This window comes from Podarcis gaigeae, assembly GCF_964106915.1.
Source record: "Podarcis gaigeae genome assembly, chromosome: 6".
Taxonomy (NCBI): Eukaryota; Metazoa; Chordata; class Lepidosauria; order Squamata; family Lacertidae; genus Podarcis; species Podarcis gaigeae.
The window spans coordinates 18,789,861-18,813,012 of NC_139682.1; the positions used below are offsets into that span (position 1 = coordinate 18,789,861).

General features: G+C 45.2%; 1 protein-coding gene across 6 annotated transcripts in view; it reads left to right on the top strand.

Annotated features, from left to right (window-relative positions):
- RIPOR3 (RIPOR family member 3) overlaps window positions 1-23,152 on the top strand; it is a 113,594-nt gene that overhangs the window by 88,523 nt on the left and 1,919 nt on the right. For all 6 annotated transcript variants that reach the window (XM_083744177.1, XM_083744176.1, XM_083744178.1 and 3 more), the window contains 10 exons: window positions 6,461-6,590; window positions 8,013-8,627; window positions 9,246-9,385; window positions 10,215-10,350; window positions 13,969-14,104; window positions 15,186-15,347; window positions 15,867-16,025; window positions 18,756-18,958; window positions 21,517-21,600; window positions 22,032-22,122. In XM_083744177.1, the coding sequence (XP_083600303.1) occupies window positions 6,461-6,590; window positions 8,013-8,627; window positions 9,246-9,385; window positions 10,215-10,350; window positions 13,969-14,104; window positions 15,186-15,347; window positions 15,867-16,025; window positions 18,756-18,958; window positions 21,517-21,600; window positions 22,032-22,122 (1,856 nt within the window). The remainder of the gene's footprint in view (window positions 1-6,460; window positions 6,591-8,012; window positions 8,628-9,245; window positions 9,386-10,214; window positions 10,351-13,968; window positions 14,105-15,185; window positions 15,348-15,866; window positions 16,026-18,755; window positions 18,959-21,516; window positions 21,601-22,031; window positions 22,123-23,152) is intronic.

The following is a 23,152-nucleotide window of genomic DNA, read 5'->3' on the forward strand; positions in this document are numbered from 1 at the left end:
GCGGTAGACTCGTAATCTGGGGAACCAGGTTCGTGTCTCCGCTCCTCCACATGCAGCTGCTGGGTGACCTTGGGCTAGTCACACTTCTTTGAAGTCTCTCAGCCCCACTCACCTCACAGAGTGTTTGTTGTGGGGGAGGAAGGGAAAGGAGAATGTTAGCCACTTTGAGACTCCTCAGGGTAGTGATAAAGCGGGATATCATATCCAAACTCTTCTTCCCTCTACAGCACATGCAGAAACTTCCTTCTTGACCCTTGGACCCACTATTGCTCTCATCCACTCAATCCACTGGAGCCTGTCTTCGCATGCAGGGCAAGACTTTAACTCATTGAGGGTTTGAGACCCATTGGCTACCCTCACCCAGTTTAGATGGTCATTTGAAGCCGTTTCCAGGGTGTGGCTGCTGCCTCATGCTGACAGCTTCTAGGAGCAAGGGTTGAGAGCTGTGTGCAGAGGGAGCAAACCAATGGTGGACAAACTGCCCAGAAGGGGCACGATATGTCCTTCCCCAGAGATACTGCCCCTCCCCTAACACCCCAAGTTCAGCAACATCTGGAGGGCCAAAGGTTCTCCACTACTGCCTTACTGTGACATGCAAACATGGCCATTGCACCATACAAAAGCTGGAATAAACTGGGTGTGCTTGTGTGTGTGTGATCTCCCCTTTACTTCCTGGATGTTTACAGCGGGATGCTATTGTTTCTCTGTAGTGTAGGATGGATATAATTCCAGGGAGCTTCTCAGAATCGGTGCTCAGATTATGGGAGAAAAATGTAGGCCAGCCCTTAATGAAACCCACAAGTTCCATTTTCCTCCCTCCAATTTTAGCCAAATAATTGTCCCCCGCTCTCCCAATATCGTTGTAAAAACAGTAGCTAAGGGCGTGTGTGCCAGAAAAGGTAAGAGGCCTGGGTCCTTTGGCATTTCTGCTCTGACTTCCCTGCAGCTCAGGCCCCATCTCTTGTTTTCCGTGTAGATTTTGCACATCTCTTTCTGGCTAAACCAGCTTTGGTGGTGACTATATTGCAAAGCCACAGTGCAGAGAAGCCTCTTTTGTTTCCTGGCTGGAGCACTGTAGCGAGCGAGCCGTTTGAGAAGCCAAACTCGGAGCAAGTTTAATTGATTCCAATTCTCCCTTTCTGTGTGCCAAAAGTTTCCACGGCACTCTCTGCAGCAACTCCTGTCTCACTTGGGGTTTGCCAGTGCTTCCCTGCTGCTAGATCTGCAAATCCAAAAATGTGTGTGCCAGCTCTCCTAAGGCTTGAATTCTTTTCTAACAGGGAAATGTTTCCTCTCCAAACTTAAATGGGGACCTCTTGTGGCAACTTTGGCAATCCCTTGTACAAACACCAGTGAGTAAGGCTGCACATGGAGGGATTGTCTGTTCAGAAGTTGCACTGAGGAGAAAAAATTTCGGGTTCACTTTTTCTTCTTTCTCTTTGGCTGAAGCTCAGACATGCTTGGGAGGCTGGGAGCCTCAATGACGCCCCTTTGGAGGCTTCACTTGGGGCAGAAACCCTGGCTAGACCTCCCCCCCAGCCCAGCTACAGCTCTGCCTAAGAAGTGCTGGGAACTCTTTTGAGGCACGGTGTCATGGAGTTCCAGGAAAATACAAATCTGTTAGGCTAACTTCTGTGCTAGGTAAATTGTGTGTGTGAAAATATATTCCGATAATATACTGGATCTGTGTGGAAATGAAAACTCCAGGGGGATTCCTGCAATGTTTTTTGTAGTGGAAAACTAACACACAAACAACCCTTATTGTTTTTCCTCCAAGAAAGAAACATTTTATTCCGAGAAACTCTTTTAATTGGGGGCATGTTTTATTTTGTGAGTTAATCCTTGGTAGGAAATCTAAAAACATTTTTTGCAGTGTTTTGAGTTAGCACAATATGTTGGTCTTTCAGCAAGTGGATTCTCATGGGGCTTTGTGCAAAAATCCCCCAATAAGTTGACACCCCCCAAAAAACCCCAGCAGACTTGTTTGCTTGCTTGTAGCCACTTTTTTTTTTAAAAAAATACACACTCCCCCCCCCCCGTTTTCAATGGATATCGTTACACTATAAAATGACTTATTTACAAACCAGCTGCTCTCTCTCTCGCGCTCTCTCTCTCTCTCTCTCTCTCTCTGCTTTTTAAATCTTTAAATTTAAGTAAGTTAATTAAATTTAAATGTAAGTTAATTTGTTGGTATCTTATGTTAGGAGATGTTTTTCCTTTTCTTTTCGTTATTATTATTTCTCTTTTTTATATATTTCTTTTTTGTGCGTATGTGTTATGTATGTTTCTTTTGTTTGCTTTAATGTTTGATGTAGCAAAATGAATTAAAATCAATAATAATAAAAAATCTTTAAATCTCAAGAGCAGGGAGAGACAGCCTTATGTTCTGTGCAGGACCATTGGCCCATGGAAAAAGCCCACCGGGGTTGCAGCTGGTGGTGGGTGGAGCCAGAGCATCGCTCACTCCATGCCACACCCCCAGGGCTGTATCCATGATTCTCTGTCCACGAGTTCACTGGTCTTCAACTGCTGAATTGAGACCCATGAGTAGGTCATGGCCTGATTGAAGGTGGGTCACAGCAAGAGCATTACCACCTTGCAAAGATATGTAAAAAGATTAAGAAATGGGTCCCCAAATGCATGTTTGGGTTAGAAGTAGATACTGGATCTGAAAAGGTTGAATTCTGCTGCACCTAGTACAAAGAGCTCTTGCCCTACATGATGGGTGAATTTTAATGTTGTGCACCAGCGGAATCCGATGCAACAGCTTTGCTAACGGAAACTTGTTTTGCACAATTGATTGTGCTACGCTGTTACCACAGCAATGCCTTCTCTTGTGCAACAACGTCATTCTGGTACAAAACATTTCACCAGCATAACATGTGTCAATGCATCATTTTATTTTTTATTCCCCGTTTCCATAACTAAAACCATGCTCAAGGCAGCTTACAATGCAAAAAATAAAAATACAAACATAACAAAAGTAGACATAAACTATGATCAGAGCTCATCAAAAAGTACACAGCCCAACTGAACAATTTCCACATGAATTGTAGGAGTTACAAGTAAAAAATAAAAAAGCAACAATACTCCCCCAAAACAATACCCAGATGTTGCACCCACCCCAATCCCTGAGCGACAAAGAGACCCCAGGGGTTCCAGCACTTACCCAGTTTTTGTTTTTCATGGAATGAAAGTTAATTGATGGATTTATTCACACACACAACCTGAGCACAGCATCATCCCATGTGCTCTACATTTTTGTAGAGCTGTGAAGAAGAAAGAAGACATGGTCCTGTTCCAAAGCAATAGCTGAACCAGAATAAAGAAGGGAAATGGGCACAGATCCAGTTCCGTGGCATGTTTCCCCCCCCTAGAAAAGTAAAAAAATACAGGCAGCAAAACTTAGATTAGATCAACAGTGGTGAAAGTTCCTAAATTATTTGTATAGGAACACAAGAATGGCTTTGTAGAAAAGGCCCTGCGTTACACACCAGAGTTCACATGGTAGACCGAGGAATCAATATACATTACAGTCATACCTCGGAAGTCGAATGCAATCCATTCTGGAAGTCCGTTTGACTTCGAAAATATTTGGTAACCAAGGCATGGCTTCCAATTGGCTGCAGGAAGCTTCTGCAGCCAATCAGAAGCCATGGAAGCAGCACTGGACGTTCGGGTTCCAAAGAACATTCACAAACCGGAACACTCACTTCTGGGTTTGCGGCGTTTGGGTGCCAAAATGTTCGAGTCGCAAGATGTTCATCAACCAAAGTACGGCTGTACATTGCTTCCTTACTCCCATGATGAGGGAGAGTGGCCAAGCTTAGCCTGGGAGGCCAGCTTACTTTATGATATTAACTACCGGTACTTCATGCATTAATTAGATGTAAGCACTTTGGTTATATGAGGCTGGTGGTCCCACATATTGAGGTTTTAACATTGAAAACCATACAGTGCATCTTTTCTGCATATCGGTAGTCAGGTGAAGTGTATACATTTGAAACAAGCCAGTGAAATGGACTTGTAAGTAACTGTGGCTTCTGCTTTGGATGGAATATTCTCTGCCGTTCAGAGATCTTCTCTTGTTTTGCTACAAAGTGAGAAAAAGCAGATGAGTTGCTAATCTTCCTGTGTGGCACTGACTTGCTTTGACGAAGCCCAGCTGTGTGACACTGGTGAACTTAGCCAATTAAACTTCATTACCCTCAATGCTCTGTAAGCCTTGTCTCCACGGTGGTATCGCAGCAGCACCTTCAGAGTAAAGAAGTTATTATCCGTGCTCAGGTTGTCTTCAGGCTGAGATTAAATGGTGCCTGGAAGTGCACAAAAATAGAAGAAAATCTGAATGAAATCCATGGGACTGAGCAGCTGAAATGCATCTGGCAGAAAATTATCTCATAACTGGTCTTCGCTAGGGTATGTCCATCTCCCCAAGATTGATTCAGTGCCCTTGCTAGATGGTGTCCACCACTGTATTTGAATACAGTGGTACCTCTGGTTACGTACAGTGGTGCCCCGCAAGACGAATGCCTCGCAAGACCGAAAACCCGCTAGACGAAAGGGTTTTCCATTTTGGAGGCGCTTCGCAAAACGAATTTCCCTATGGGCTTGCTTCGCAATATGAAAATGTCTTGCGAGTTCCTGCGGGGTTTTTTCCCTCCCCCCCTTTTTCTAAGCAGCTAAGCCGCTTATCAGCTGATCCGCTAAGCTGACAAGCCACTAAAAGCTGCTAAAAGCCGCTAAACCTCTAATAGCGCTAATCCGCTAAGCTGTCAATGGGCTTGCTTTGCAAGACGAAAAAAACCGCTATACGAAGAGCCTCATGGAACGGATTAATTTCGTCTTGCGAGGCACCACTGTACTTAATTCATTCCAGAGGTCCGTTCTTAACCTGAAACTGTTCTTAACCTGAAGCACCACTTTAGCTAATGGGGCCTCCTGCTGCTACGCCGCTGCTGCACAATTTCTGTTCTCATCCTGAAGCAAAGTTCTTAACCCGAGGTAATATTTCTGGGTTAGCGGAGTCTGTAACCTGAAGCGTATGTAATCCGAGGTACCACTGTATCTGTGTTTTGGAATGCTGCTCTGAGCATCTTTTTGGTGGTAGAGTAATATGTGCATGTAAAAATAAAGATGTATCTGCAGGGCCCTGCAACAAAATGTTGCAGTGTGGAGTTTGCTCCCTTCCTCGGTTTTCTACCACCCTCACCTCAAGCCGCATTCTGTGCACACTAAGTGTACTCTGGACAACACTGCACTGCTCTTGTAAGCTACTCAGAACCTTTCTTGTATTCAGTGTGAACTACAGTTCACTGCAATTGTTGGTCACTCTCTTCCTGCCCCTTTCGAACTGCAATTTGGGGACATTAGTAGTGTGTGTGTGTGTGTGTGTGTGTGTGTGTGTGTGTGTGTGTGTGTTTAAAAAATGCTACACACGAACTTGGCTATAGCATGAATGCTGCTACCTTCTGCATTTTTGCAGGGTGGGGTGGAAGATGTGAACACACTTGTTTCCTGAAAGCATCATGCTTGAAAACTGCTGTGCTAGATGAAGAATTATTTTGGATGAGTGTTCAGCTTCTGAAGTGTTAAAAGCAAATCAAAGCTTACGTTCACATGACAGTATCCCAGTGGCAGGATGTGCATTTATGCTGCTCCTCGTTTATTTTAATTTATTTCAGTCATATCTTTTACCCACATTTTAATGAAAGCGTTTTCAATGTGGCTTTTACAGCAGAGTATCTCAAACAGCAAAAAAACAAGGCGAAACAATGCTATAGGCTAGTAATGAAAATAAAATTATAGCAAGGGACTAAACAGCAATAAATCAATAAAAACAGCCAGTGGATAAAAGCAACATAAATATGCTGTGTTAAAAGGGCTTGAGCAAATGAAACTGTTTTGATTTGGCAGTCAAACACACAGTAGTGGGGACTCATTCCCCATGATGCTAGCAGTGTCATGGACGCAGTCTAATAGGTTCTCTCAACACTTGCAAAACCATATTCTGTACTGTCCTCCCAATTGCAGCAGATATCTTAGCTGGGTGAAAAAATTGCATCGCCCCCGCCAATGTACATGACATTGGTGTTTTTCTTTTAGCTGTGGAAACAAGATATTCCTGCAACGGAACTTTCTCCTGCAACTGCACTTAACAATCAGCCTGTTTAGGGAAGTTTTTAATGTTTGAAGTTCTATTCTGTTTTTAATGTTCTGTTGAAAGCCGCCCAGAGTGGCTGGCGAAACCCAGTCAGATGGGTGGCGTAGAAATAATAAATTTGTTGTTGTTGTTGTTGTTATCAAGCATTTTTCCATACAGTGGTGGTGTGCCAACATACTATGGGGGAGAGGAATGACATTTCTTCAGTGGGTATGGCGCATGAAACCTTTGAGTTCCGAGTTCATCCTCTCTCTCTCTCTCTCCCTCTCCCCCTCTCCCCCTCTCCCCTTCCCGCAGCCCTTTTGACACTGGAAGCCTCATCTTATCTCCTGGATCTGCCTCCAAGTTTTCTGTGGGGAGCAGGAAAAACTCCATATACAGCTGGACCCCACCAAACACCCCCAGCTTCCGAGAGAAATATTACCTTGTAAGTATGAGCGAGATGCAAAGAGCTTCTGCGCTCAAGCGCTTACTCTCCCAGCCACTTTTGCAGTGTGTCATGACAAGCCTACAGGAAATTGTCCCACTTGCTGAAATGTATCGGGCAAAGGAAAACAAAAGTACGCTCAGTTAGCAGCCTCTGATAAATGAGTTTCAGCTCCACAATATACTAGTCTTTTCTGGCTCTCCTCAGACAGGAGCCATGCCGTTTAGAACTGCTGCTAATTAATGAAATGAAGATGTAATGCACCAAGGGCCTTCAAGGAGCTGAAGAAGCTTCTGGTGAGGCGGAAAGACTGAAAAACAATGGGTTAGGGGTGGAATTCCATGTACGTTTACATGGGGGTTATGTTCTGAGGCACCACGCCTTTAAGTGAAATGGTGTATGTTGGGAACACAATTGCAAAAGCCTGTAAACACCCTCTAAACCTCTGGAAACCCTTTGAAAAACAAAACCCTGAGGGGGGGAAACAAAAAAAAAATCACCAAACTCCACCACAACCGCTCCCTTCTTGCTCAAATTCCAACTCTCCACAGGCCTTAAACATCTGTACAAAGGGTTGTGGGATTGCTGGGCGCTGTTTCTGTGCCATTTGTGCGATTTTAGGGTCATTTCTGCCCTTTTCTGTGCCACTTCCAGGTTTGCTGCAATGCATGCAAGTGCAATTGTGCATGTCTTGAACATGCACAAATGGGATGTTGCCTGTAGTGCTAAGTGGGGCATGTGCACAGGGGATGAGGGCCACTTGAGCAATGAGATGTTCCCCACCCCACCCCATCCTCTGCCCATGCTCCCCCAATTCTCCCGTGTGGTGTAGTGGTTAAGAGCGGTAGACTCGTAATCTGGGGAACCTGGTTTGCGTCTCCACTCCTCCACATGCAGCTGCTGGGTGACCTTGGGCTAGTCACACTTCTCTGAAGTCTCTCAGCCCCACTCACCTCACAGAGTGTTTGTTGTGGGGGAGGAAGGGAAAGGAGAATGTTAGCCACTTTGAGACTCCTTCGGGTAGTGATAAAGAGGGATATCAAATCCAAACTCTTCTTCTTCTCCAGAGCAGATTTAGGGAACGTGGGGGAAAGAGGAGAGGGTGGAGGCAGTCCCATTGTACAAGAGAACCTCATTCCACATGCACAACAAGTTAGTTGAATCCCTCCCTGGATGAGTAATTTTGCAATTGAGGGACATGGTGCTGGGAGAGCTCAGCCTCTAGAGAGGAGAACTGAACTTAACACTGGAAAAATGAGAAACTGAGAGAAAATTAATTGCTCAGTGTAGCCGTTGTTCAGAGATGATGGGAGTTGAGGTTCATCAATGTCTGGAAGGTCGCAGGTTCCTTTTAGGAGTTGCGCTTACTATGTGCTGTAGAAAGGCACTGATTGCGTAATTCCACCTCTCTCTTTGCCTCAGTCTGTTTTGCAGCAAGGGAAAAAACAAGCAGATATCAGGGATGAGGCCCGAGATCCCTGCATCCTGAGCTACTTGGCCGACTGCGATTTCGACATGAGTCTGAGGAGCACCAGCCACAGCTTTACGGAGACAACAGAAGGCAGCTCGTTCAGCTCAGAGGACCCAAAAGGGGCAGAAAGCAGGAACGTGACACCACCTTCGAATCAGAGGGCGCTGCCCATGCCACTGACTATCCTACAAGATGCTTGTGTGGCAGGAGAGCAGCAGGACCTTCTGCTGTGCCAAACTCCCAGCCGCAGGACTCTAGACATCCTACAAGAGACCACCCATGCTGACCCCGCTCTCGCCATACCAACGTGCCCACTGGATCAGGAGAAAGTGAGGGGCCAGTCCACCGTCCGGGACAGGAGTAACCATTTAGTGCAGCAAAGGAAGGTCCTCTCTGCTGGTCGAAGAGGATCGAGAGGCAATTCTGACGTCAGAGGTGGTAGAAGGACTAAGTCAATTGAGAAGACACTTCAGGAAGTGTTGCTTTTGTTGAAATCCCAGCATCCGAGCCCTATCCAACTGGAGGAATTGGAATACCAGCTTTTCTGCATCCGGGGCAAATTAAAGGTAAAGAATTGTTGTCAATTTTTAGCTCTTGGTACTTATCCTTTCTACTCCAAGATTCCCAAAGATGGCAAGAACGTTTGCGCAGACATATGGATTATGCCCGAGCCATGCACAGGGGTGAAAATGTTCCTAGAGAATGCACCCTAAAGCAGGTCTGGGGAATCTGGCTTTCTAGATATTATTGAGAGCCAGTGTGGTGTAGTGGTTAAGAGCGGTAGTCTCGTAATCTGGGGAACCGGGTTTGCGTCTCCGCTCCTCCACATGCAGCTGCTGGGTGACCTTGGGCCAGTCGCACTTCTTTGAAGTCTCTCAGCCCCACTCACCTCACAGAGTGTTTGTTGTGGGGGAGGAAGGGAAAGGAGAATGTTTGCTGCTTTGAGACTCCTTCGGGTAGTGATAAAGCGGGATATCAAATCCAAACTCTTCTCTTCTTATTGGACTATAACTCCCATCATCCCTGACCATTGGCCATGGTGGGTTGGGGCTAATGGGAATTTGGGAAATCAGGGTGGTGGTGCTGGAATATTCATTGGTGATATCTGTGCTACTGATAGCCCATGGGGATGAAAAGGGTTTCTACTGAAAAGGAAATGCAACTCATTTTGCATTTTCCAACAGCCGAAAAAGTACCAACTGAAACACTCCTCTGTGGAGAGCTTGATGGTTGAGACAGTGCTGGAAAGCTTTGACTTCCTCAATGCTGACGGCAGTGCAGAAGAACTGTCATCCCTCGGGAGTGTAAGGACCCGCAGTACCAGGTAAGGCCTTCTATATAAATTTGCAACCTTCTTTCCCTATCTGCAAAAATGCTGTATATACACAGCCCTGCCTCTGAGAGGTTAGAAGACTGTGAGAAAGAAGAGTGATGGCCCAACAGATTAAATAATTATGCTGCCTATAGTATTGAGTTGAGGGAGCCTTCATGCTCTACCAACCACTCATCTACCAAATGTGCTACTCTGATAGATTCCCAGAAGCTTCTGGTTGACCACTCTTGACAAGCAAGGTGCTGGAGTGGATGGATTGATGAACTGATCTAAACAGCCTTGGCCCAGTATTCCTGAAGGAGCGTCTCCACCCCCATTGTTCTGCCCGGACACTGAGGTTCCAGCGCTGAGGGCCTTCTGGCAGTTCCCTCACTGTGAGAAGCAAAGCTACAGGGAACCAGGCAGAGGGCCTTTTCGGTAGTGGCACCTGTCCTGTGGAACACCCTCCCATCAGATGTCAAAGAGATAAACAACTATCTGAGGTTTAGAACCATCTGAAGGCAGCCCTGTTTAGGGATGTTTTTAATGTCTGACATTCTAAGGTATTTTTAATCTTTTGTTGTAAGCCGCCCAGAGTGGCTGGGGAAACAAATAATAAATTATTATTATCATTACCCACCAGGGTTCTTCTGATGTTCTGTTCTTATGCTCCTTTCACTGAATTCCTTTGTATCACTGGAATCTGATCCCAGATCATAACTCAGAGGAGGCATTGACCATATTTCCTCAGTAAGATAGGGCTTGGTTCACCACTTATCCCCCTGCTGCCGTGCTTTATTTTCATTCTATTAATTAGTTGCTTCCTTATCCTTGTCCTTAGCACCAGCAGCTACAACAAAGCCACGCTTCCATCCCTGGGCTATGATACCAAAAGAGAAAAGGAGTTAACCACAGGCAGTGATGACCTAGATACACTTCTGGGAGCTCATCTGCAGTTTTGCAGAGCTCTTCTGCAGGTGGGGAATTGTGTTTGATTGCTTTCTCTCTTTTTTTTAAAAAAAGGGGGAATTGGGCTCTTATTACTATTATTAATCTCACGGAACGGGAGACACAGGACAGTCGGTCTTTGGAGAGAAGATTGTATTGTTTTAATGAGCACAATCAGCAAACATTTGAACCGTTTCTCATGAGTTGGGATTGGCGGGAGAAACTCAAGTTAGTTCTCATTCAAAGGCGAACCTACCTGATTCGCACTTTCTGAAGCAATATGCAAACCCAAACACAGCCATCCTTTGAAATTCTCACTTTTCCGAATTTTGCCTTGTAGGTCTCCAAGGCATGTGTTCAGGAATGCATATACTAAGGCAACGTGTGTATGAAAATGTACATATTGGGGAAGATAACATATACAAACGGGAAAATCCACTTTGCAAAAATGTTTATTGTTGCATATGAATTAGGAGAAATTCTCACTTAAAAAAATGCTGATGAATCTTCGTGAGACCTTTTTTTTAAAAAAATCGCAACCTGATGCGGAAATGTAGATAACTGAACTTAAGACTGGGAAAAAGAGACTGGGAGAAACCAAAATTGAGAGATTGCTGCATCCCTGTGACTCATGTGTAAGAAGAAGCTCTGCTAGATTAGATCAAAGATCCACCTAGGCCAGCATCCTCTTTCCCCAAAAGATGCTTCTTGGGAAGCCCACTAACAAGACAGGGAAGTAATGACCGTCTTGTGCATGCCTTAGAAGCCTAACCTTTTTGTGTAACTGGAACACTTGATTTTCCCCTTTCTCATCTGATGACAAAAGGGCCGGACAACCCTAGGTATTTTTCAGGTTGGCTGGCAGCCCTATCCCTGCATCTTTTGAACATAGCCTTTATGCTAGTTCGGACCACTGGTCCATCTATCCTGGTATTGTCCATTCCAGGGGTAGCCAGCATGATGGACCACAACTGCCACCATTCCTGACTACTGACCATGCTGGTTGGGGTGATGAAAGTTGGAGTCCAACAACTTCTAAAGAGCATCACCACATCGAAAGGGCTAGCTCTGGCCCAGTCGCATTGGCAGCAGCTCTTCAGGATTTCAGGCAAGGGGTCTTTGTCAACATGCAGAGGGCCGGGAGGCCAGCTGGCTAGCTCCAGCTTAGCTGTCTCCTTCCTGGCGTCCTGCTGTGAAGACGCATCACCTCTGCTCCAACGTAAATCAGCGACCCGGGCTTCAAAGCCAGGGCACACTATCAGCAGATCAAACTGTGCACACAGAATAGGCGTGAGGCTTGTGGAAGCATACTACAACTACAGATTTATTAATCATAAATCAGGACAAAGAAACATGTCATCTCTCTCGTCTTCTCAGAGAGAAACGGGAAAAGCAAAAGCAACACACAATGGAAGTTCCCAGCAAGCTGTGCTGGAATGTAAACAGACATGTGACACGCAACAGTTCCATGCATCTGCTTCTTAAGGTGGAATAGAAATCTCAGCAGTTTTTCCCAGCTGCTGTTGCCTGACCCTGTTAAGTGGCGATTCAGGGGGTTGTACATGGGACCTTCAGAGCTTCTTTCTCTGAGCTATGACCTTCTCCTTGCTTCTGAGAGTGCCACACTGATTCACATACAGTGGTAGCTCGGGTTAAGTACTTAATTCGTTCCGGAGGTCCGTTCTTACCCTGAAACTGTTCTTAACCTGAAGCACCACTTTAGCTAATGGGGCCTCCTGCTGCTGCCACGTCACTGGAGCATGATTTCTGTTCTCATCCTGAAGCAAAGTTCCTAACCTGAGGTACTATTTCTGGGTTAGTGGAATCTGTAACCTGAAGCGTATGTAACCCGAGGTACCACTGTAATGGATATCCAAATATTTAAAGAAAGGTTTGCCTGGCTGTTTTCTCATGCCAGGGCAGCTGTTCCCACAGGAAGGTGGTCTAGCTCTTATTTGGCGCTCTGGTAAAAACAAGACAGACACCCACCCTCTCTTAAATCTGCTTTCCTAATACATGCTCGTCAGACTATTTGCAACCGATAGTTATGTTTCCAGGGCCTGAGCAGAAATTCTCAGGAAGCCTTTGAAGGCACTTCCAGATGTTGACTTCCCTGGGGACATGACTACCCAGTGCAGAGCTGAACAAGGAAGCACTGTGATGATTGTGAGGTCCCAGGTAACTCTGGCACACGGGCTGACTTCCCAAAAGTCTCTGCTCCTGGCTATATCTCTCAGCAAGTAGGCCCCTTCCAGTTCCATTGATTGCTGGCTGTGCTATATCTGAGAACAGGGCAGCCAGCTGTTCCTTCTTTCATGCTGATCATCCTTATACAGTAGTAGCAGTCAGGAGTGGGAAGAGCACAATTCACATAGGAGAGAGAGAGAGAGAACGATTTTTGGAAGAACCCCGAAGCCTTAGACTCCCAAAGGTTCTGTTAATGCTTACTCATGAACAGATCTTCTGGCTAAGAACCATTCTCAGTCAGCAGATGTTCAATGCTCCATTACAATGTCTGTTGAGATACTACAAGGAAATGCCTTCTGGTGAGAACTCATTATTTTCAGCTGTAAACGTGGAGGCAGAGCATCCCAGACAGGGGTAGGGCCAGTGTTGCAGTCTTGCTCCCCATCCTCATTCAGTTATGAATCACATAGGTATGGGGGTGGGAAGTTAGAATAAGGCTCCAATAGCAAACCTATTTACTCATTTGTGTCAACTTAATATTGAGCTAATCTCAGCTCACTAGTGAGTGTGCTTATATAGTTTGCATGTTTGCCAAGGTATTTGTTGCCAGTGTTGGGGTTTCTGTGTCAGTTTCTGCTGTGCATAGGCCCTTTTACAGGAATGTTCGCACGAGGATGTTTCTTGTTTGCACTGGCTTTTATGACCAGCTTTGGATTGCAACTGAGAATGGAGTGATCTGTCAGTTCTAGTTCCCTCAGTTTCTCATTTTTCTAGTCTTAAGATTCAGTTCTCTCCATTTGCATGGTAGTTTGCAAATTGCTTTCTCCTAATAGTCACATTTTTATATGCAGCTTTGAGTTATATACACATTTCTGCAAGCAATTTCCCCAAATTTAATGCATCCTTGTGTGTCATTTTTACCTATGTGTTCAGTTTTTATATCCACATTTTGCCTAATATGTGCATTTTTGCAAACCTTGGTTGGATGCAGAATTGCATTGCAGAAGTCGGGTAAGTGCAAATTTAGAAGGATAGCTGTGTTTGTTTTGATTCTCATATTGTTTTGGAAAAATGCAGATTTGTTAGATTCACCTGTAAATGCGAAATGAACGGAAAAGCCTTAATTGCAGCCCAAGAGCTGCGGTATTGCAAGAGTCCTCTTTGCGCATTTCTCTGTGGTCCATAATATTGGCAGCTGCTTATCGGCATGCACTACAACAACACAGTAATTTCAAAAGAAAGGAAGTGGCTTTATTCATATCCATGCTCAGCGGAGTGCAATTAACTCACAGCTGTTGCATTTGACAATGTGTGTCCCAGCTGCAGAGGTGGAAGGCAGGTGTTCTCCCTGATGGCCCTGGGAAAGTTTTGGATCATGTGCAGATGAACTTGGCTGCTTCGTTGCTTAGTATACAACCCTGAGCAGTAGCCTCTTTACTCCTCCCTTCTTTGGCTTCCAGAAACTTGTCCTGCCAAACCTAGCTCCAATTGTCCAGCAGAGCCTTTTGGAAGAGGTGTCACAACAGAAACATGTTCTGGAGATAATCTCTGCTCTGGCTGCTCCTGTGCCGCGGAACCTGACTTCTGTGGAAGAGAGTAAGTTATGAGATGTCCAAAACCTTAAGGTGCGGAACAGACACTCCCAAGAATCCTCTGTTTTTCAGCCCCCGTTTAGCAGGGGGTGGGGCTGGAGGACCTACTACGACCAAGGGCTGCATTCGCTTGTGGCTAACATTCAAGGAGCCAGTGGGATCAAAGCAAAAGTGGGTGGAATAACCCCACCAGGTTTCTCACACACATCCCAATTCACATACCCGCATGTGCACAGCTGGACACCAACACCAACACCAACAAATGCATTCCTACGCAATCTGTGCATTTGTTCTTAGACACATAGCACACACCCATTCTCACTCCCCCCCTTCTCTCAACCTCCCTGTCGGACTACAGCTGATGGGAGTTGGAGTCCAGCAACACTTGGAGAGCCACAGGTTCTCGAATTCCTTCCTTAACCAAGTGCCACTCCTTCAAATAGATCTTCCACTTCTAATGGCCTCCCAGCTCTCACTTGCGTGCAAAACAAAAAGTCTGCATTGGACATATCAACCCCCGCATTCTTTTGCACGTCATATGTGACTCAAACTCTCAAGAAGGCAGATATTGATCTGGGAGCTTGGGATCAAGCTTTTATTGAGATTAGTAAAATGCTAGTGGAGTGATTTGGGGATGTATGCATCCGTCTATGTATTCCTATCTGTGCATATTTTCCTTTTGGCGTGTGTACTGATTAGCACAGGCTCAATTTAGGCTTTTTATTTTATACACATACACATATACATACACACACACACCACCCCATACCTGTAGATCTCAGGGCATTTCACAGGATAAAATCAAAATAAAAAAATCACAAAATACATATTCAAAATAAAAACAACAACAACCCAATAACCTCCCCCCCTGATTTTAAAAGGGCATTGGATGTCAATCAAATCAACCAAAGGCCTGGTTAACACCTGGTGCCAAAAGGTGTATAATGAAGGTAAATCTCCCTGGGGAGAGCATCCCACAGATGAGGGAGCCACTGCAGAAAAGGCATACCATCTGGTATTTCACTTTGAACTTGCAAATGAGTTTCAGGCCCCTTGCTGACATTCATATTATTATTTTTTTGCAGTCATTCAAAAAGCTAAAAAGCAGAAGCGCTGCCTGAAGATTTGGAGTGAGTGCACTGAGCGGGGGAGTATTTTGTTCTGTCCAGCGGAGAGATTTTGGAACCCTTTGAAATACATACTGATGTTCAAAACGAAAGAGAACTATCAAGGACACATAGAAAAAGGTAATACCTGTCTACCCTGGGTGCATGAGATGCACGATTGTATTTGTGCCTTTGCTTGTGATCGCCCAGTGTTGATCACTTTGAAAACTTGGCAGCAGTTTTGCATTTCAGTTAATCCAAAGTGGTGCAATGATTAAAATATCCACTGACTGATTAAAAGGAAAATGTATTCATTTATAAAAATGTAATCTGTGTAATAATAATAATTCTTCAGCATTTATAACTTGCCCCATTACTATATTCACCATTTCAACTTCCTTAAAAAACAACAACACAGCATTATTGTTTAGTTCTGAATGCATTGAGGATAGGCTTGAAAGTGTTTAGGTAATAGTGGTTACACACAAAATATTGATCTAGATGCACCTTTGTTTTGATCCAGCAAGGCTCTTCTTACCTTCCAATGTATAGGAGGAAATTCAAATATCCAAGCCCTGGCCATCTCTAGATAGAACTGCTTGCCTCACGTTTATTTCGTTTAAAACATCCCGCGCCTCATTTCTATGCACCCCCATTCAGTTTTGCAGGTGTTCCTGGAGCAGATAGTTGGAGGCAGCCTGCTCTTTCCCTCGACGGATCTCCCAGCTGAATCAGTGACATTATTCCAGTTTTACAGCTACCTGGAGAAGCACCACGTGAACAATTTGGAAAAACACCTGGCCAGATTTGCTAAAGAAGGTAAATGAATGGCTGGCGAGATTTGAGATTTGGCCAGGTGTCTGCCAGGTTAGGAGTTACTATATAGGGTGAATCTCCAAGGCCCACCATTGGCTGTTGCATATTGAAATGGTAGCTACTTGAGAGACCGTCCTGTCCCTTGAGCTGTACCCAGCAGGTCACTGTGTTCTGTAGGAGAGTTTCCCTTTCAAGTCCCAAGGCTAGCAGAAGCTGCTCCGGGGCAACTTGGAACAGGGCTTTTGGTGTGGTGGCCCCTGTTCAGCAGGGTTCATAGGATAAGTGCTGGCTATTTGCACTTTCTGGAAACAACTGAAGAGTGTTCTAGGTGCCACCATTTTGATTTCTCATAACAGTCCCTTCCCAAACCTGGTGTCCTCTGGATATTTTGGACTACAACTCCCATCATTTCTGACCATTGTTTGGAACTGATAGGAGTTGTAGTCCAAAACCTCTGGAGGGTGCTCAGCTGAGGACAGCTGACCTAGAGCAGGGGTCAGCAAACTTTTTCAGCAGGAGGCCGGTCCACTGTCCCTCTGACCTTGTGGGGGGCCAGACTATATTTTTTGGTGGGAAATGGACGAATTCCTATTCCCCACAAATAACCCAGAGATGCATTTTAAATAAAAGGACACATTCTACTCATCTGTGGGCTGGATTTAGAAGGTGATTGGGCCAGATCCGGCCCCTGGGCCTTAGTTTGCCTACCTAGAGCAGCCTTTCTCAACCTGTGGGTACCAGATGTTGTTAAACTACAACTCCCATCACCCCTAGCTAGAAAGGTCAGAGCTCAGGGATGATGGGAGTTGTAGTCCAACAACATCTGGGGACCTACAGGTTGAGAACCGCTGACCTAGAGCAACACAGTGATATGAGTGCTGCTGTTGCTGTCTGCCACTGGTAGGCAATTCTTTCAGGGCCCACCAGGGGGCACTTTACCAAGCGCTCATTCAAATTGGTAGCCTTGCAGGTAACTCTTAGTGGCACACGGGTGGCGCTGTGGTCTAAACTACTGAGCCTCTTGAGCTTGCCAATTGGAAGGTCAGCGGTTCGAATCCATGCAAGGGGTGAGCTCCTGTTGCTCTGTCCCAGCTCCTGCCAACCTAACAGTGTGAGTAGGCACTGCTGCGGCAGGAAGGTAAACGGCGTTTCCATGCACTCTGGCACTTGTCACAGTCCTCCATGCACAAGAAGCGATTTAGTCATGCTGACCTGGAAAGCTGTCTGTGGACAAACGCCGGCTCCCTCGGCCTGAAAAGCGAGATGAGTGCCTCAACCCCCTAGTCTCCTTTGGCTGGACGTAAACATCCAGGGGTCCTTGACCTTTACCTAGGAATGGAAGGAATCAAGTGAACAGAAATATGAGGCAAAAACGTGATTATGGGGCAGAGAGACATGACAGAGGTTTATTCAATTATGCCTAGGGTGGTCTAAGTGGATAGAGAGAGAGAGAGAGGATTTTCTCCTCCTCTCACGATACTGGTCCTCAGTGTCATCCAAACGTCTTCACCGTCACTGCATTGTGCGTTAAATAATATCCACAATTAATTGCCACCAGGTGTGGTCCTGGCACTCACCTAGGTGACTTAAGAGGGTGATTTAACAAAGTTACGGAAGGTGAGTCATATGATCAAAGAAGGGTAGAAGTGGAAGGGACCCTGAGGGTCATCTAGTCCAAACCCCTGCAATGCAGAAATTTTTAGCCCAACGTTGGGCACAAACCCTGAGATTAAGAGCCTCACATTCTTCCAACTGAGCTGTTGGGTTGATCAGAAAGATAATTCTCTACCTGTGACCTAGTCAAAGTTGCTAGCGCATTGGGCAGACCAGTGTCTTATTAAACAACCTTAAATGTTAATTTGTACCAGCAGTTGTATACCTTTAAACGAAAAAAGGCATTGGGGTTGTGTCCAATGAAGTTGTCCTTTCAGTACAATGTTTCTCAAGCCTGGGCCCCCAGCTGTTGTTGGACTACAACTCCTGTCAGCCTAGCTAGCAGGACCAGTGGTCAGGGATGATGGGAGTTGTCCAAAAACAGCCGAAGACCCAAATTTGTGAAATATTGTTTTATTACAAAGACTTCTGCCTGTGCAATGGGACTTCCTCTCCCTGCATACCTCCCAAATTTGTTGAGGAGGTGTTCCTTCAACTCTTTGGAGAAGATTTTGGGGTGTGGGCAAGGGAGCCCATGGGGAGAGGAAGTCCCGTTGGTGCAGAAAAGTCCTTGTGTGTAAATGCTATGACACACTGCATGCAAACTGTTGTAGAATAAGTGAGTAAAGGTAAAGGGACCCCTGACCATTAGGTCCAGTCGTGACCGACTCTGGGGTTGCGGCACTCATCTCGCTTTATTGGCCGAGGGAGCCAGCATACAGCTTCCGGGTCATGTGGCCAGCATGACTAAGCCGCTTCTGGCGAACCAGAGCAGCGCACGGAAACGCCGTTTACCTTCCCACCGGAGCGGTACCTATTTATCTACTTGCACTTTTTTTGGCGTGCTTTCGAACTGCTAGGTTGGCAGGAGCAGGGACCGAGCAACGGGAGCTCACCCCGTCGCGGGGATTTGAACCGCTGACCTTCTGATCGGCAAGTCCTAAGCTCTAAGGTTTAACCCACAGAGCCACCCGTGTCCCTTGTAGAATAACTTACCTTGGCATTATACCATAGAGGGAATAAATCAGAAATAGCTTTTCAGAGCCATAATCCACTTATGGTTGGGTTCCTCCTCTGCAGTGATGCTGACTGAGGACCTGCAGCGTCCTGGGAGAATGAAGAAAATAAAGAAACTGAAAGGGAAGCGACTCAGCCGACTGCAGCCCCTTCCACAGACCTTACAGCTCCTTGCCGTCCTGCAGCTTGATGAAAACCATCGTGTGGGCAAGGCAGCCATGTCGTGTCTCTCTCGGGCGGCAGCTGATAGGAATTTCAGGGAAAAGGTACCGGCTTTCCACTTCGCTTGGCATTCCCTCGTTTGCTGTATCCAGATAATATATGCCTATATGTATGGGAAGGGGCCATAGCTGAGTGGTAGGGGCATTGGTTTGCAGGACCAGGCCAAAGGCCCATCTAGTCTACCATCGTGTTCTCACTGGGGTCAACCAGGACTCTTGGCTGTTCCATGGCCCTCAGATGTTGTTTTGAGGAAGTGAAATACTAAAAGGTTGTGCAGTCTTCCTCACCAGGGCCAAAACTAGGCTTTCTGTCACCTGGGGCAAAGACCTAGTTTGTCACATACCCCCCCACTTGTTAGCGTACATACACACACACACACACACACACACACACACACACTTGTTCATAAAGGCCATAAAAATAGTTTGAAAGAGGCTGGAGAAGAGAGAGTCTCTTTAGAGAGTAAAATTGTCTGTGTATGTACCTGACTTCCCTTCAGCCTTTAGATCTCTATGGAATTTCTATGGAAGCCGCCCAGAGTGGCTGGGGAAACCCAGCCAGATGGGCGGGGTACAAATAAATTATTATTATTATTATTATTATTATTATTATTATTATTATTATTATCTCCTCAGAGAGTAACAGATCATTTGAGGAATTCTATGAAGTACAGTATTAGGACTGTATGATATAATAATAATAATAATAATAATAATAATAATAATAATAATAATAATGGAAACTGTGATAATGATCAGGACACATACCAGCGAGTAAGTCCTAATGAACTCAGTGAGACTTACTTCTGAGTAGAAATGTTTAATATTGCACTATAAGACTGCAGAATCTTTACACAGTTACCTGGGAGTAAACCCCATTGAATTCAGTGGGACTTTCTTCTGAGTAGTGAAGGCTTCCAGTTTAAGGCTCAAAAGAATAAAATAAAAGAATAATTTTCCTTAAAAAATCGCTGGCTGCTGAACCATTGCAATTAAATTTTTTTAAGTGGATTGGCTACATTTTCCTCCCAAATTACAGGAAGGGACAAAAACAATGTGCTTCGCATGTCAGCATCACATTTCTTTCATTGCAGGTATTTTATTTTCAGTATAAAGAGGATTCAGTTTTTGTAGCTGATTGTATGCAGCAGTGCCCTCTTTATGTATTCACATGGTGTAAAGATAGTTACAGGTAGGTAGCTGTGTTGGTCTGCTGTAGTTGAAACAAAATTTAAAAAATCCTTCCAGTAGCACCTTAGAGACCAACTAAGTTTGTTATTGGTATGAGCTTTTGTGTGCATGCACACTTCTTCAGATACACTTCTTCAGGTCATACCAATAACAAACTTAGTTGGTCTCTAAGGTGTTTTGTTGTGGTTGTTTAGTTGTTTAGTCGTGCCTGACTCTTTGTGACCCCATGGACCAGTGCATGCCAGGCACTCCTGTCTTCCTCTGCCTCCTGCAGTTTGGTCAAACTCATGCTGGTAGCTTCGAGAATACTGTCCACCCATCTCGTCCTCTGTCGTCCCCTTCTCCTTGTGCTCTCAATCTTTCCCAACATCAGGGTCTTTTCCAGGGAGTCTTCTCTTCTCATGAGATGGCCAAGGTATTGGAGCCTCAGCTTCATGATCTGTCCTTCCAGTGAGCACTCAGGGCTGATTTCCTTCAGAATGGATAGGTTTCATCTTCTTGCAGTCCATGGGACTCTCAAGAGTCTCCTCCAGCACCATAATTCAAAAGCATCAATTCTTCAGCGATCAGCCTTCTTTATGGTCCAGCTCTCACTTCCATAAGTGAGAATACATAAGGTGCTACTGGAAGGAATTTTTTTATGGTGTAAACATGTATGCTGTCCTTTAGCTCCAAACACACACACACACACACACACACACACACACACACACACACAGAGAGAGAGAGAGAGAGAGAACACATAAGCAAGCAGTACTCCAAAGTATCAACTTGACATTTAAATTGTTTAATCATGACAAAAGCTCTGTTCCCAAAAAGGGCAGGATGTGGTGTTCTTATCTCTTTGCCACTTTTAATTGATCTCTGAGACTTTGAGGGAAGAAGAAGAAAGCAACAAAACTTCCCCTTTTCAATTTTGCTTAGAGCAACCTTCTCCAGGATTTCTCTTTTGCACACAATCCCCCCCCCCCAAAAAAAAATTCCAGTAGCACCTTAGAGACCAACTAAGTTTGTTATTGGTATGAGCTTTCATGTGCATGCACATTTCCACGAAAGCTCATACCAATAACAAACTTAAGTTGGTCTCTAAGGTGCTACTGGAAGGAATTTTTTTATTTTGTTTCGACTACAGCAGACCAACACGGCTACCTACCTGTAATTAAATTCCCAAAACAGTCAGGGGGAAAGGGGAAGGAGGACTGAATAGCTAGCCTGTTTTCCTCTTCCCATCCTTTCCCGGTATCTCCCAGAAATATCAGTTCACAGGAGGAGAAGCAGTGCAAATGGTGCAGGAAACAGCAGCTCTGCAGGCTAAAGAGATAGGAGGCTCCAATATCTTATGTTAGGGCACTTTGGAGCAGAGGAGGACGGAATGTTATCCATGTCATTGAATGCTCCATTGTCTTTTGCAGGCTCTGCTTTTTTACACAGATGCCTTAAGTAACGATGATGTGAAATTGCAGCAAGCCGCATGTCTGGCCCTCAAAAACCTCAGAGTGAGTATTTTTAAATTCTTGCTTAGTGGGGTCGTTAAGAGAGGTGCATGTGCAGAGTCACAGGCGGCCAGGAGAGGGCGCGAGAATCACCAAAAAACATTATCATTGTACAGTATTGGAAACTGGAACACAAGAGAGGGCATAAGAAAACACATACATACATGAAAATGAGTGTTGTTAAAGGGTGAACCTGGTTGAAAAACCACCTTGAGATGTATGGATAAAGGGTGGAACACAAATGCAATTAATAATAATAATAATAAAGAGAGCTACAGATTATTTATGATGATGATTTATTAAATCTCCAATTTATTAGATCTCCAGTGCCACAGGCTATCCATCCGTCTGAGTCAGTGCATTGATGTCAAGAGTTAGGAAGCATTCTGAAATAATTTAACAGCTGCTCCTGCACTGCTTCTTTTATATAACAGGGTGTGGAAAGCCTAGAGCAAATTGCCAGACTGTGTCTATCAGAATCAGAGGAGGTGCGGAACGCCGCCAGAGAAACAACTCTTTCATTTGGTAAGTGCTTATAACGATTCCCTGCAGATGGATTTCGAATGAGCGAATAGTGAGCTGAAAAGCAGAAGCAACAGCTAGTTGGCCTTGGCTTAGAGAGGCATCGCAGCTTGCTCTGAGGAAGTGGTCTCCATTTTGGTTGCCCCTGCAGCGGATCTTCTTTTGCCCTCAATTCCCAGCACTGTTCTTGTGACAGATTTCTGGAAAAAGAGCATGGCACGGCACGAATGGCTCTTGCAAGGGAAGGACACACCAACAGAAACCCTTCCACCCCATTCCTACGAAACTCTGTGTCCTGTTCCTGCAGCGCCAACCACCTCTGCCCTTTTTTCTTGACGAGAATTGACTTTGACCTGCACCCTGAAGTCTTGCTAAATCATTTCAGCTCCCTGTCCACCCTTATTCAGCTTTGTAAATTGCTCTACTGCTTAAAAAACCTAAGCTTGGTCCTGATGCATCAGACCAATGGTCCATCTGTTCCAGCATCCTGTTGCCACAGCGTCCAACTAGATGCCCAGGAAGCCCCAAGCAGGACCTGAGTAGGAAAGCACTCTTCCCACTTGGGGTTCCCAGCAACTACTTCCCATACTGCCTCCAACAGTGGAGGTAGAAGACAGAACGTATCCATAGTGGCTTGTTGCCATGGGTAGATCCTGTGATAGTCATCAACTTCACGGGTTTTAGAAGAAGACTTGGACCTATTCATGGAGGCATGAATGGGTCCAAGTCTTCTTCTAAAACCCGTGAAGTTGATGACCATCATAGGATCCTGTAGGAGCAGGCTCCATGGTTTAACTATAAGAACATAAGGTGAGCCTGGTGGATCAGGCCCATCTGGTCCAGCATTCGGTTCTCAGTGGCCAACCAGATGCCCATGGGAATCTCCAAAGCAGGACTTGGAACACCCTTGTGACCTTGAGAGACCTATAGCGAAGGTGGAACAATACAGCCACTGTGGCTAATAGCTATGTGCTGATGTGACTATGTGCTATGTAACGTCTGCCCTGAATCTTCGAACACTGGATATTAGCTA